This window comes from Halichoerus grypus, chromosome 5 (assembly GCF_964656455.1).
Source record: "Halichoerus grypus chromosome 5, mHalGry1.hap1.1, whole genome shotgun sequence".
NCBI classification, from domain to species: Eukaryota; Metazoa; Chordata; class Mammalia; order Carnivora; family Phocidae; genus Halichoerus; species Halichoerus grypus.
Genome location: NC_135716.1, coordinates 69,298,540 through 69,312,543, shown reverse-complemented (window position 1 = coordinate 69,312,543; position 14,004 = coordinate 69,298,540). Strand labels below are relative to the sequence as shown.

Below are 14,004 nucleotides of genomic sequence, written 5' to 3'. Positions count from 1 at the left end.
CTCAGGACATCAAAGCCCCCTGTGTCTTGCCCCCAGAATAAGTACCGTGCGTTAAGTTTAGGGGAAGAGAGGATAAGAATGAATAAGCTTTATGCCTGTTTACTCAAGTACAGTTCAAGCTAATGTCTTCTTGCTCATAGGTGGACAAGAAGAGAAGAGGCTGATTTTTACCGTGTGGTATCTACTTTTGGAGTTATTTTCGACCCCATGAAACAGCAGTTTGACTGGAACCAGTTTCGAGCCTTTGCCAGACTTGACAAAAAGTCTGATGAGAGTTTGGAGAAATACTTCAGTTGTTTTGTGGCCATGTGTAGGCGAGTGTGTCGAATGCCTGCTAAGCCAGATGATGGTAGGTTCTCTTTGTAACAAAAGTTCTATAGTAAAAGGCCCAGTACAGTGCAAAATAGAGCGTGAGCAATTGAGAGCATACTTAGGGTTTTCCCAAGTGAATACAATTGTTTTCATGTTACAGAACCACCTGACCTCTCCTCCATGATCGAGCCAATCACAGAAGAGCGTGCCTCTAGAACTCTCTACCGCATTGAGCTGCTGCGGAAAATACGTGAGCAGGTTCTTCATCACCCTCAGCTGGGAGAGAGGCTGAAGCTCTGCCAGCCGAGTTTGGATCTGCCGGAGTGGTGGGAATGTGGGAGGCATGACCGGGACTTGCTGGTTGGTGCTGCTAAACACGGGGTCAGTCGGACGGATTATCACATCCTCAACGACCCCGAGTTATCTTTCTTGGATGCACACAAAAACTTTGCTCAGAACAGAGGGGCAGGGAACATGCCCTCCCTGACCCCACTGGCCATTGGATTTGGCCAGACTCCTGCCGTCCTCTCATCTGCTCACGTTCAGGAAGAGAAGGCGACAGGACAAAGTGAAGGCAAAGCGGAAGAGTCTGGAAGCGCGGCCGCCCAAGAGAAAGCTGAGGGGAAGGAAGAGGAGGAAGAGACCGACGGCGGGGAGAAGGACAGTAAGCAGGGATGTGAGGCCGAGGCCAGCTCTGTAAAAAGTGAACTGAAAGGGATGGAGGTCAGTGCAGATACAGGGCCCAAGTCTATTTCAGAAAAAGGTTCTGAAGAGGACGAGGAAGAAAAGCTGGAGGATGATGATAAGTCAGAGGAATCTTCCCAGCCTGAAGGTAATGCCGCACCATCCGGGCCTCTCTCCCCATTCCACCGCAGCGGCTGTTACAGGCCATGTTTTCCTGTCACGTGACAGGGGCTTTTGTTTATTTTTTAAGGGTAATTAGTGTACATTTTCTTCTGTGAATGGGTAATTTCAGGTTATGCTCAGGTGTATGTTTTGCTCCCATACCCCATGTAAACACGGAATTTTGAACAACTTAAGCTCTCAGAAGAGGGTTATGGGCACGTTAACAATTTCCGAATTAAGAATAGGGGTTACCTTCCAGTACCTGGGTGTCTCAGTCGGTTAAGCGTCTGTGCCTTCGGCTCAGGTCATGATCCCAGGGTCCTGGGATCGAGACCCGCATCGGGCTCCCTGCTCAGCGGGGAGCCAGCTTCTCCCTCTCCCACTGCCCCCTGGCTTGTGTTCCCTCTCTCACTGTGTCTCTCTCTGACAAATAAATAAAATCTTAAAAAAAAAAAAATTAGGGGTTAACTTTATAGTAGCAGTGTATTAAGAATTCCAAGTGATTTTAATTTGTCAATTAAATGTGAAGGAGAAGAGTCATTCACTGAATCAATACTGGTAATTATTTTAAAACAAATGATGCTTAATTTTCGTTTTAAGTCCGAAGTAAAAGTAGAAGCAGAATCTGAAAATAACCAGTTGTCTTTGTAAGTCGCAGTTAGGTTGCTGTTCCCGACACAGAGTAGAAATAAAGCCTCCTCTTGTACTGTTCCGCTGGAGCTGGGGCTTGGTACTCCGGCCAGTCGTTAGCCCTCTCTCCTGTGTGGAGGAACGTTGTGTGGCGAGGCTCTTGAGTCAGAGACTTGGTTGTCATTCCGCCTCCTCTGAGATGTACATGCTCAACGTCAGATATCTGGTGATGTCACCTACCTAAGCCCATCTGCTGCTTCATCCATAAAATGAGAATAACACCATCTGTATGAAGGGGCCATCACCAGCTTTAAACAACAAGATTGTAAGATGCCAAATGCCATCCTGGCCATATAGTAGGTTCTCAGTAAAATGGAGCTGGTTGATATTCAAATTTTTACCGTGTCCTCTCTAAACTTCTTTTCCAGTGATACTCTGTTGTGAGTAATGCACTTTAACTCATTTCTCAGCAGGAACTGTCTCCAGAGGGAAGAATTTTGATGAGGAAAGCAATGCTTCCATGAGCACCGCTAGGGATGAAACCCGAGATGGGTTCTACATGGAGGATGGAGACCCTTCAGTAGCTCAGCTCCTTCATGAAAGAACATTTGCCTTCTCATTTTGGCCTAAGGTTGGTGGGTTTTTTGTAATTTTGTTTTGTGGACCAAAAAAGAGTGGGGTACAGGAAATCATTCTAGTTTAATTTTTTCAGCTAATTTTAAGGTAAACTTTGACAGTGTAAGAAGACTAGATTTTTGTCATGTTTTAAAATCTGTGCAGTACTTTTGTAATAGGATAGGAAAGGTAACATGAAGGAACGATAGGAAGTAGAACGCTTTGTATGGCTCTTTGGCTCCTTCAAGTTTTTTAGGTTGGTAATTAATCACATTGTCCATTACAGTATATGGATTGTTGTTTCCATAGACTCACCTTTTAGCAGAAGGAAATGTGTGGAGCTCTTTCTTTTTCTCTTTTTCTTTCTTTCTTTCTTTCTTTTTAATTTTTTTCTATTGTAAAAACCACGTAACATGAAATTTATGATCTTAACCAATTTTAAGTGTATAGTTCAGTAGTTTTAAATACATTCGTATTATTGTAAAACAGATCTCCAGAACTTTTTTGTCTAGCATGACTGAAACTTTATACCTATTGAACAACTCCCTCTCCTCTCCCCTCAGCCTCCGGCCACCACTACTCTGCTTTCTGTTTCTGTGAATTTGATTATTTGTAGATACCTCATTGTATATATGGAATCTTGCAATATTTGCCCTTTTGGGACTCACTTATTTCACTTATTTTCAGCTTATCTTCAAGGTTTTATCCATATGGTAGCATGTGACGGGCTTTCCTTCCTTTTTAAGGCTGAATAGTATTCCATTGTATGTATATATCACATTTCCCTTATCCATTCATCTGTCCTTGGGACATTTGAGTTCCTTCCCCGCCTTGGCTTGTTATAGTGCTACTGTGGACATGGGTTACTAACATGTCTTTGAGATCCTGCTTTCAATTCTTTTGGATATATATCACATGGTGATTCTATTTTTAATTTTTTGAGGAGCCTCCATACTGTTTTCTGTAGCAATTACACCACTTACAATCCCACCAACAGTGCACAAGAGAAAATGTGTGGACTTTTTAAAATGTGTGTTTTAATTTTTTTTAAATCTAAAACAGAGCTTCCAGATTTAAGACATCTTCCCAGGTTCGGAAACCTATCGTCTTCTCAAGTCAGGAGAGGTTGGGCTATGGGCCCATTTGCTCCAATACATTATGAAATAATTCTGAATGTAGTTATCTGTACCCAGAAGCCAAATGGAAATTTTTGGCTAACTAGTGTAATTTTATAATAAATCCGTGTGTAATGAGGGTCTGTTTTTCAGGGTGGGGACATAATCATCCCAATCACCATAACAGGGCTGTCTGGTTTAAAACAAACAACACAAAAACAAGCTTCAGTTGATTCATCCCCAGGCTGCTCTTCAATAGTATTAGTTGTGTAAGAAACAATGTGAAATTTTTAGCTGCAGAGTGTATTCTTAAAGACCTTTTTTTCTCTATATACCCTGTTATGCTGATCTCCCTTATTGAGTATAGAAGGGAGTTTCCCAGATCAGTCAAAAGGTCTATTGTAGCAGACACTTTTAATCTATGGAAACTGGGCCTAAGAGCTGTAATTAGAAATTTTTAATGTACACGCTTCAATGAAATTTGAAGTGATAATAGGTGGGGAATGCAAATTGACATTCATTAGGTGTTCCTAGGTTAGTGCCCATTTCGTAATGCTGAACTTTATTAATAGTGACGCTAATGATGTCCCACTTCCTGGGACAGACCGCGATCCAGCCAGTGGGTCTGAAGCACCAGAGCGTCCGGAAGCTAAACGCAGGGTTCCATTGTTGTCTGCCGGTGTTCACCGACAGTTCTTTAACTTTTGAAGTATTTCAGAGGTGGCTATGTAATGTTTCCTGGTTTATGTGATCCAGTGTTTAAATTAGAAAAAGATTAGGTTTTCTGTGTTGGGGCCACCTTTAGGACCTTCCACCAGAGCAGAGCAGTTTTTGCAGATTTTGTTTATTTACTCGCTTGTTTTTTTTTGTTTTCTTTTCACTCTTTGCCCACGGATCAACTTTTAAACCTCTTCTGCTCTTTAGCATCTTGATGGAAATATTTATCTGGTAATTTTCACCATGTCTTTATTACAGTTCCGTGTGACTTTTCTTCTCCCTCCAGGACCGAGTAATGATAAACCGATTAGACAACATCTGTGAGGCAGTGCTGAAGGGCAAATGGCCGGTAAACAGGCGCCAGATGTTTGATTTCCAGGGCCTCATCCCTGGTTACACGCCACCCACCATGGACAGCCCCCTGCAGAAGAGGAGCTTTGCCGAGCTCTCCATGGTCGGCCAAGCTAGCATCAGTGGGAGCGAGGACCTCACGACCTCTCCTCAGTTGTCAAAGGTACGTTTGCTGTGCTGTTTAAAGGCAAGCGCGCTAAACCGTCACTCAGTCTGGGAGCTCGCGGCTCACTGGTCCTCCTTGGAATTAAGATGGCTGCCGTTTCCTCAGCTCTCTTCAGCCATTATGAATGTTTAATTCCTGAAGCTTCTTGTTCTTTCTTTCTGAAATCCAGCCCGTATGGCAGATACAGTTTGGGCTCATTATTTTATTGGGATTTTTCAATAGGAAGACGCCCTAAACCTCTCTGTCCCTCGCCAGCGGAGGAGGAGGAGGAGAAAAATTGAAATCGAGGCCGAAAGAGCAGCCAAGCGGCGGAACCTCATGGAAATGGTTGCCCAGCTGCGGGAGTCTCAGGTGGTCTCAGAAAATGGACAAGAAAAAGTTGTAGACTTATCAAAGGCCTCAAGAGAGGCAGCAAGCTCTACCTCAAATTTTTCATCTCTTACTTCAAAGTTTATCTTGCCTAATGTCTCGACACCGGTGTCCGATGCCTTTAAGACTCAAATGGAGCTGCTCCAGGCAGGCCTGTCACGCACACCCACGAGGCATCTGCTTAATGGCTCCCTGGTGGATGGAGAGCCTCCCATGAAGAGGAGGCGGGGAAGGAGGAAAAACGTGGAGGGTCTCGATCTGCTTTTCATGAGCCACAAACGGACGTCATTGAGTGCAGTAAGTTCAGGAGCCCACTTGCATTGTGTGTGTCCATGGTGGCAGCCAGAGCCCTGCCATTCTGACGACACTGGCCTGTGACCCTCAGTGACAGGGCATGAAAGCCGGCCTCTTCCGCTAAAGAGATAGGACCACAGTGAACAGTCATGGTTCGGAGCTGAAAAATTGTGTTGAGCGCTGATACCGATCACTCGGCCTGAACCAAATGTAGTTTGAGGATTTATTCCTCCCAAGATACTGATATATTGATTACTCTCGGAAGACTAGCCCAAAACAAAAACATGTTCTTCTGAGCCTATAATTGTTATCTCTGAGCTCCTGAGGCGGAAAAAGCTTCTGCTCTTAAAAATAATGTTGTTTGGAGCCTGGCATTTATTAGATTAGTATAAATGTTTAGTTTCAGACTTAAGGTTTGTGTTCATATACAAAGCTAGTGATTGCTAACTACCTCCATAACTGTAGCTGTTTTTAAAATCTCAACTGAATAAAGATCTGGGCTAGTTTAGGTTTGTATGAAATGTATGTGCCTATGGATTTTGACATTTTCTTTTTCAATTTAAAGGACATGAGTGCAGTGTAATCAAAATAACTATCTTCCTTAATCTTCTTCAACCATGCCACCTAAAAATGCGCTGCCTACATAATGACAAGGGTTTTACCCCCAAAGAACCTGACTACATGTGGTCCCTTTTTAAAGGACACATGGTACTGGGTATCTTCAGCCTTATCGATTTGGAACCCGAGTCAGCATAATGGTGCTGGAGCTTGTTTGTGCACGAGCAGCCAGCGCTCCAGGAACGATGGGCCCTTTCCCTGCAGATCACAGTTTGGGAAACGGTGAAATTTGAAACTGAGAGGAGGGAGACGTTTGTTTTGATATTTTTTACTTTTTCCATCCCTAGTCTTATTGCTTATTTTCTATTTCTTGAAATCTCCAGTAAGTTTAATAACTTAAATAAGGGTAGTAAAAGGGGTGGTTGAGTTAAAGTTTAGAAATGACAAAATGGCATTCACTGGAATTTGCCCTGTGGTGGGAACTGATTGAAACAGAAGCATCTGGGTGATTAAAAGTTAATTTTCAAAATTCGTTACCATGCATCAATCATAATAACGGTCGTTTTTGTTGAGCATATGATTCCTTTTAGAATCTTACAAAAATACACCTCATGGTGGATCAGCTGTAACTGCTTATTCTGTAAGTTAAAAATGCCATTTCTAGGTGTGTGGTCCCCATTGTTGTATCACTAGTGATTAGCCTCCACACTTGAAACCACCAAAACACATCAGACCGCTTTGATAGATTTTGTTCCCTGAAATTCCTTCCTCCATAAGCATCAACAAGTTAGTCAGTTTCTGCATCTCATGCCTTTGTTTACTCTTGGGTTTCATATTTGAATCACAGCACATATTTGTCTGTGGTCCAGGCCATCAGGAATTAACAGTGTGAGCCAGGTGCTATTTTCCTATTGTAATTATATATCCTGTGTTAAACTTCAGGCTGACTTTATTCATTTCACACATTTTAAGTCATCCTGAAGAACTTACTAATGTTTCTCTTTTTCTAAAGTCACATAAGCAACCCAGCCCAAAACTCCTAATAGATGTTAGTGGATGTATTTTTAAGTTTTTGTTTGTTTTACTGTCAGATGTTAGAATTTAAGGATTACTCAGTTGGTATTGTGGATAGTTATGTGCCTACACATACAATACAAGGAAAATGCTGATTAATCTGTAGATAAACGAAATAGTGAAGAGGTATAAAGGTCAGCAATGTTACTCGTATGGAATAAGAAAAATCCTAAAATCTTGTATTATGTCAGTACTCAGACTGGAGACCGTTTTGCGTTGCCATGAAAAATAAGGATGCAGTCATCATACACTCAGCAACATGGTGGAAGTCGTCCCTTTGTGTGCTGGCCCCACCCCCACTCCCACCCCCAAGTACAGGGATGTGAAGAATAAGGGCCTAACAAGTGCTTGCACTGGAGAACTCAGTGTTGAAGATGAGTGACAAATAGCAATGTATCATAGCTGTGAGGCATGCCTGGAATACTTCGTATGCCCAAAGGAAGAATGGGAATGGAGGGAAGAGGATATGGGGAGACAAAGATGAGGAAGTTTCCTTAGACATGGCCATACTTTGGTTGTTTTGAAGATTGTGTAGGAGTTGGTCATTTGAAGAGGTTGCAGGGAGAACGTGCAAAGGGACTGAGGGAGCCTTCCATGTTTGATGAACTGAAAGTCATTGGCAGCAGGGGAATCTGATGAGGAGGTGAGGTTCAACAGAAGTGGGCTCGGATACAAGGTAGGATATAAATCAGGGAGGGCCTTGATTGCCATCTTAAAGAACTTGGATTTTATCCTGAAGGTGAGGGGAATTCAGTTATCAAAACAGTTTATTTTGTTTTGACCTAGGAAGAATGCATTTTAGAAACCTGACTCTGATACAGCAGTGGGGAAGTCAGAGTCAAGAAGGGTGGAACTAGAATCAGGGAGACCATTTAGAACACCGCAGTGATGTGGGGCGGGGGCGGTGATAAAGGCCTGAACCAAAGTCGGAGCAGTAGGAATGGACAGATGGGCTGCCATAAAAGATGTCTGGAGGTTGGAGTAACAATGTGAGGGCCACTGGCTGGACCATGGTAGAGTCTGGACTTCAGATAGACGTGGTATTTTCAGGGTTGCCACACGGACCTGCCGCAAAATGTACTCCCGATAAAATTGTGTGGTTCAGAGAGTGCTGTGTACAAGTTGGCCTGTGGGAACATTCCTTTAATTATAATTTCTTTAATGATGTTTTCCTAAGAGCCCCAAGAGAGATTAAGAGGCTATCTTTCATGCATGCGAAGCTCAGACTACACTGCCCATGCCCTAGTGACTGGCTTAAGATCTCAAACATGGAGCATTGATGGATTGTGAATTTCCTACCTAATTACTAATTCTACAGTGTGGAGAAGGATATTAAAGTTTCATCTTCTAATTTAATAGCTGTTCCAAAACGACATTGTTTCAAGTAACTTTTTTCCCTTTTTGGTCAAAGATCCATTATGCTAGGATAGGGTTTTCTTGAGATAAGACATTTTTGGAATCTCTCTTCATAAGAGAAGAATTGAGACCCCTGTCAACTTTCTGCAGGAGGATGCTGAGGTGACCAAAGCTTTTGAAGAAGATATAGAGACCCCACCTACAAGAAACATTCCTTCTCCTGGACAGCTGGACCCAGACACGCGGATCCCTGTGATAAATCTTGAAGACGGGACTAGGCTGGTGGGGGAGGACGCTCCTAAAAATAAGGATTTAGTTGAATGGCTGAAGCTGCATCCTACTTACACTGTTGATATGCCAAGTTATGTACCAGTAAGTACTACAGAGTTTAGTCGGGAGGAGTCCTGCGAGGACAGCCCTCGCAATTCGCCTGTACAACATAGAGATCCCTGGTCCCTCCGCCTTTGCTTGAGTGTCTCCCCATCGCGAACGTTTTCAGTTTCTGTCGCTGTGTATTTTACGTTAGAGTAACCAGCTTCAGGGCTGACGGGCAACCTCGTAGTTATTTGAAGACGCCTGTTACGCACTTTCTTACTTTCTCCTTCCACCAAATAGACAAGATTTCTTCAGTTATTCTTTACATGGCCTGGTTTTCAGGTGGTCTCATGGGGATGACACTCATGAATGCACTTTAATTGGCCTCCAGACCAGGTCTGACCAACACAGAATACTATGAAGCTGTTACTTGCAGAAATTTGACTAGCTAATACAGCCCAGGACTTCATTAGCCTTTTTTTTTTTTTAAACAACTAATACTTATGCCTTACATTAAATGGTATCTCCAGATGATTTGTCACATAAACTGCTTGCTAGCTGGCCATGCAAATCTTTTACTCCCTATATGCTTAGTGACTGGTTTTTTAAAAACTTAAGTATAGGGGGCACCTGAGTGGCTCAGTCGGTGAAGCGTCTGCTTTCGGCTCAGGTCGTGATGCCAGGGTCCTGGGATCGAGTCCTGAGTAGGGCTCCCTGCTCAACAGAGAGTCTGCATCTCCCTCCCTCCCTCTCTCTCTCTCTCCCTCTCCCCTGCTTGTGCGCGCGCTCTCTCTGTCAACTAAATAAATATATACCTTTAAAAAAAATAATAAACACCTTAAGTGTAGGATTTCACATTTTATTTTGTTGAGTTCAGCTTGAGTTGAGTCCTTGCTGCTCAGAACGCCCCCTCCTGCACAGGTCTTTTTACCCCTTGGGTTGCCTCTCAGGTACAGTCTGTCATAGACGTGACGTCATCTCTGTGTTTGTCCAAGTCACAGTAGAAATTAGCAAAGGTACTTGAGAAAGTTTCCTTTAAAAATACCATGACTTGAAAATAAATAAATAAATAAATAAAAATACCATGACTTGGTTAAGAAAGATAAAAAAATAAAAATACCGTGACTTTGTTAAACATTGGAAGAAAAGACTTTAAGTGGGGTTATTGGTAGACAAAGGGAAAAGCGAATTCTCAGCTTACATGATCATTTAGTTCCTTAATGTACAAAGAGAAAAATAGGAGTTTTTCCTTTTAAAGGAAAGTATGGTTTCTAATAACTAAAATGATTGCTGAAACTTGTATAGTAGTTAAAAATGGCTTGACTGAGGGTGCCTGGCTGGCTCAGTCAGTGGAGTGTGTGACTCTGGATCTCTGGGTCGTGAGTTCGAGCCCCACGTTGGGTGTAGAGATTACTTGGGGGAAAAAAAAAAGACTATGTTCTCTTTGTCAATTATGCAGGAAAGAATAATTACTAAATACCATTTTACTAAATACATATCTTGGGTTTTTTTGCAGAAGAACGCGGATGTGCTGTTTTCCTCATTTCAGAAACCGAAACAGAAACGACATAGATGTCGAAACCCTAATAAATTGGATATAAACACTTTGACAGGAGAAGAAAGGGTGCCTGTTGTCAATAAACGAAATGGAAAGAAGGTGAACGTTTGGGAAAGGGAATTGATCTCCATGTGATTTCTTACCCCAGAAAGAAGCATTTTATCCTGACATCTTTTTAAGGAAAAACAATCATGTTTTTCCAGGATATCTGTATATGATACGTGTGTGTATATATAGGTGGGGCGGGGGGCAGGGGGGAATGTATGTGCTTTTAGATCATTTTCTAAGTGCCTCTCTCCCCAGATGGGTGGAGCTATGGCGCCTCCAATGAAGGACCTGCCCAGGTGGCTGGAAGAGAACCCTGAATTTGCAGTTGCTCCGGACTGGACTGAGATAGTGAAGCAGTCTGTAAGTACATGCCACACTTCTGTCAGGACAGGTGTTTATACAAAACCGTTGTCCTGAGCCTTTCTTTCTTTTCTGTTGACCATGGATTATTCAATTATAACTTATCTTTAGCTTAAAGGAATTGACGTGTAATACATCCTCATTTCTTATATGAGTACATCATTAATCCAAAGTGGATTCATTGGACGGCTCTGATTTTAAAGGATTGTATAGAAATATACGTTCATAATCTCGTTAAGAGCCCACCTGTGGGATGGAATTCATGGTGGTTGAGATCATTAAGATTATTATTTTTTTTATAAAGCATACAGCAGTTTTGCCTGAAATTTTTTTCCTCTTTAACGTCTTTTTAAGATTAATTTGTCAGTGTCTTGATTTCTTCTTGTTTATTTTTTTAAAAGTATACAATAAGATTACTTATTTTTCTTTTGTGTACAGTTCTATCAGTCTTAACACATGTAATTTCTTGAACCACCACCACAACCAAAATACAGACGGGTCCATCACCTTTCCCCACTTCTGAGTTCCCTTGTATTACTCTCCCCCACCCCCACCCCTGGCCCCTGGCAGCTGCTGATCTGTTCTGCATCCCAAGTTTTGTCTTTTTGAGGACGTCCTATAAGCAGAAGCATAAATGCTATAACCTTTTTAAGATGACTTCATATTGAGATTTATCCAAGTAGGTTGCACGTGTCAGCAGTTTGTTCCTTCTTACTGCTGAGCGTCCCTCCAGTGCATGTGCGTGCCCCTGTGTGTGGTTATCCATCACCCAGAGAAGGACAGCTGGGTGGTTTCCAGACTTGGGCAAATAGGAGTACAGCTGCTAAAAACATTTGTTTTGGGGTGATCATAGTTTTTGCCTCTCCAGGGTAGATATTAAGATGTAATTTTAGTTAACGTTCCACATACTTTTCAACTTGCTCGTGATGTATTATTTCTCGAGTTAGTTACGGATGCTGATAATTTGACATCTCTTCCTCACCGGTAGAGTAGCCTGTAACAGTTTTTCTGCAATTCTGCATAATACAGTGAGTTCACGTGGTGCTAAAATATAGAAGTTTTGCTTTCCTAAGTCTGGCCAGCACGCTTAATTTAGAAGGGAAAAAGTTGCTGATGTACTTGCATCCAGAACGTCTGTTTTCAGTGCGTCACGAGGGCCCGCCCGGAAATTAAGTTTTGGCCAGCCGCATTTATAGCCACTGTTTGTCCTGTCCGTTTGCTGCAGGGTTTTGTTCCCGAGTCCATGTTTGACCGCCTGCTCACCGGCCCCGTGGTGCGGGGGGAAGGAGCGAGCAGGCGAGGACGAAGGCCCAAGAGCGAGATCGCCCGGGCGGCGGCGGCCGCCGCAGCGGCGGCCTCCACGTCAGGCATCAACCCTCTGTTGGTGAACAGCCTGTTTGCTGGAATGGACCTCACAAGCCTTCAGAACCTCCAGAACCTGCAGTCTCTGCAGCTGGCGGGGCTCATGGGCTTCCCTCCGGGACTGGCCACGGCGGCCGCCGCCGGAGGCGACGCCAAGAACCCCGCGGCCGTGCTGCCGCTGATGCTGCCGGGCATGGCGGGCCTGCCCAACGTGTTCGGCCTGGGCGGGCTGCTCAACAGCCCCCTCTCCGCCGCCGCTGCTGGCAACGCCTCGGCTGCTTCGGGCCCGGGAGAGCCGGAAGACGGCACTTCCAAAGCCGAGGAGAAAGGCAACGAGAATGAGGACGAGAACAAAGACTCCGAGAAAAGCACAGACGCTGTTTCGGCTACTGACTCTGCGAATGGATCTGTTGGTGCTGCTACTGCCCCGGCCGGATTGCCCTCCAACCCGCTCGCCTTCAACCCCTTCCTCCTGTCCACCATGGCGCCAGGCCTCTTCTACCCATCCATGTTTCTACCTCCGGGACTGGGGGGATTGACACTGCCTGGGTTCCCCGCGTTAGCAGGACTCCAGAACGCCGTGGGTGCCGGCGAAGAAAAGGCCCCCGGCAAGGCCGAGGGGGCCACCTTCCAGGAGGAGGAGCACCTGGAAGGTAGCGACGCCGAGGAGAACCTGGACAAGACTGCGGAGTCCTCCATCTTCGAAGACGAAATAGCACAGGGTGAAGAGCTGGACTCGCTTGACGGGGGGGACGAACTAGAAAACAATGAAAATGATGAATAACCAGTACCAGTTCCAGTTCAAGTGTTTAAAACTTTTGACAAGTGGTAGTCCTACTGTTTACACTCACAGTTAATGTTCATACCTAGTTTTATAAGCTGTTCTGTAACATAGTGTAGCAAAAAAAGAAAAAAAAGAGTCCAAGTCATGTTATACAGGTGTGTCAAAAGGTATCTCGGTCATTGAGTATTGTGCGGGGCACTATTTATTATCCCCAGGGGAGGTGAAATCTGAGAGGGGGTCATGTCTTTTTAAGGAAACTTACATAATGCTCTGCTTTTTTTTTTTTTCCTTTTGGTACCATCGGTATTATAATAAAGAGCAATTTGTAACTGAGTGGCACTAATGGAAGGAAGTGCTGCTCAAAGGAAGTATGAAGTTATATATTTAATTTTTTAATTTTAATTTTTTTGCTGTGAAGGTCAAGATGAAATTTACCGTACATATCATACTTGCTCATTGGTTTCCCTTTTGACCGTATGGGGGTTCCCACACTTGCGCGTCCACACACATCCATACACTCTGACAATCCCCACGTTAGTGTGAACGTCTCTGTCCCGAGGCGCAGCAATAATAAGGCAGCTGTTGAATGTGAAGGGTCCCTTTGGAAATTAACCTACCGGGAGGGTTCTTGCCAGACAGAACTACAGTTCCATTGTCTCGTGGTCTTGTAATGCACTGGTATAAGCAAAATAAATAGGTGAATAAATAAAGAGTGAGAGAAGAGAGAATCAGGTACCTTTTTTAAATTAAAGGACTTTGTTACTTTAGCCACAAAGCTAAAACAGCATTACCTCAGCTCTAAACTAGCCTTGAAGTTTACAGACATGACTTTGTAAATGTATTGTTTTTCTTTGTTGTGATGTCCTTTTATTTTTTTCTTTGAAAACTGCTATCATGTAAGATAAAATGTAAATTGCTGCCAACTGTAGTAATGATGCTTTTAATAAAAGTGACCCATGATATGCAGAGATGTAATTATAGAATGTAGTATGTAGGGGAACTGGTGTTCACTCTATTTTTTGTATTCGCAATAGATGCAAATACAGCATTCTGGCCTTTGTACAGTTTCTTGATATATCCTCTTATGCTAGATTAGCTGTTAGTAATACGTTAAACTGATTGTCTTCGGACTAGACAGGAAGAAAAACCTTAAATTACCTTCACATAATTCCAC

At 43.4% G+C, this 14,004-nt stretch overlaps 1 protein-coding gene across 5 annotated transcripts in view; it reads left to right on the top strand.

Moving 5' to 3' along the window:
* CHD7 (chromodomain helicase DNA binding protein 7) overlaps positions 1-13,897 on the top strand; it is a 187,221-nt gene extending 173,324 nt beyond the window's left edge. For 4 of the 5 annotated variants that reach the window (XM_078072358.1, XM_078072355.1, XM_078072354.1 and 1 more), the window contains 9 exons: positions 141-349; positions 473-1,144; positions 2,259-2,419; positions 4,522-4,749; positions 4,975-5,418; positions 8,554-8,775; positions 10,235-10,375; positions 10,580-10,684; positions 11,910-13,897. In XM_078072358.1, the coding sequence (XP_077928484.1) occupies positions 141-349; positions 473-1,144; positions 2,259-2,419; positions 4,522-4,749; positions 4,975-5,418; positions 8,554-8,775; positions 10,235-10,375; positions 10,580-10,684; positions 11,910-12,830 (3,103 nt within the window). In that variant the 3' untranslated portion in view covers positions 12,831-13,897. The remainder of the gene's footprint in view (positions 1-140; positions 350-472; positions 1,145-2,258; positions 2,420-4,521; positions 4,750-4,974; positions 5,419-8,553; positions 8,776-10,234; positions 10,376-10,579; positions 10,685-11,909) is intronic. The other variant, XM_078072356.1, reaches the window with a different exon arrangement.
* The last annotated feature ends 107 nt before the right edge of the window (positions 13,898-14,004 follow it).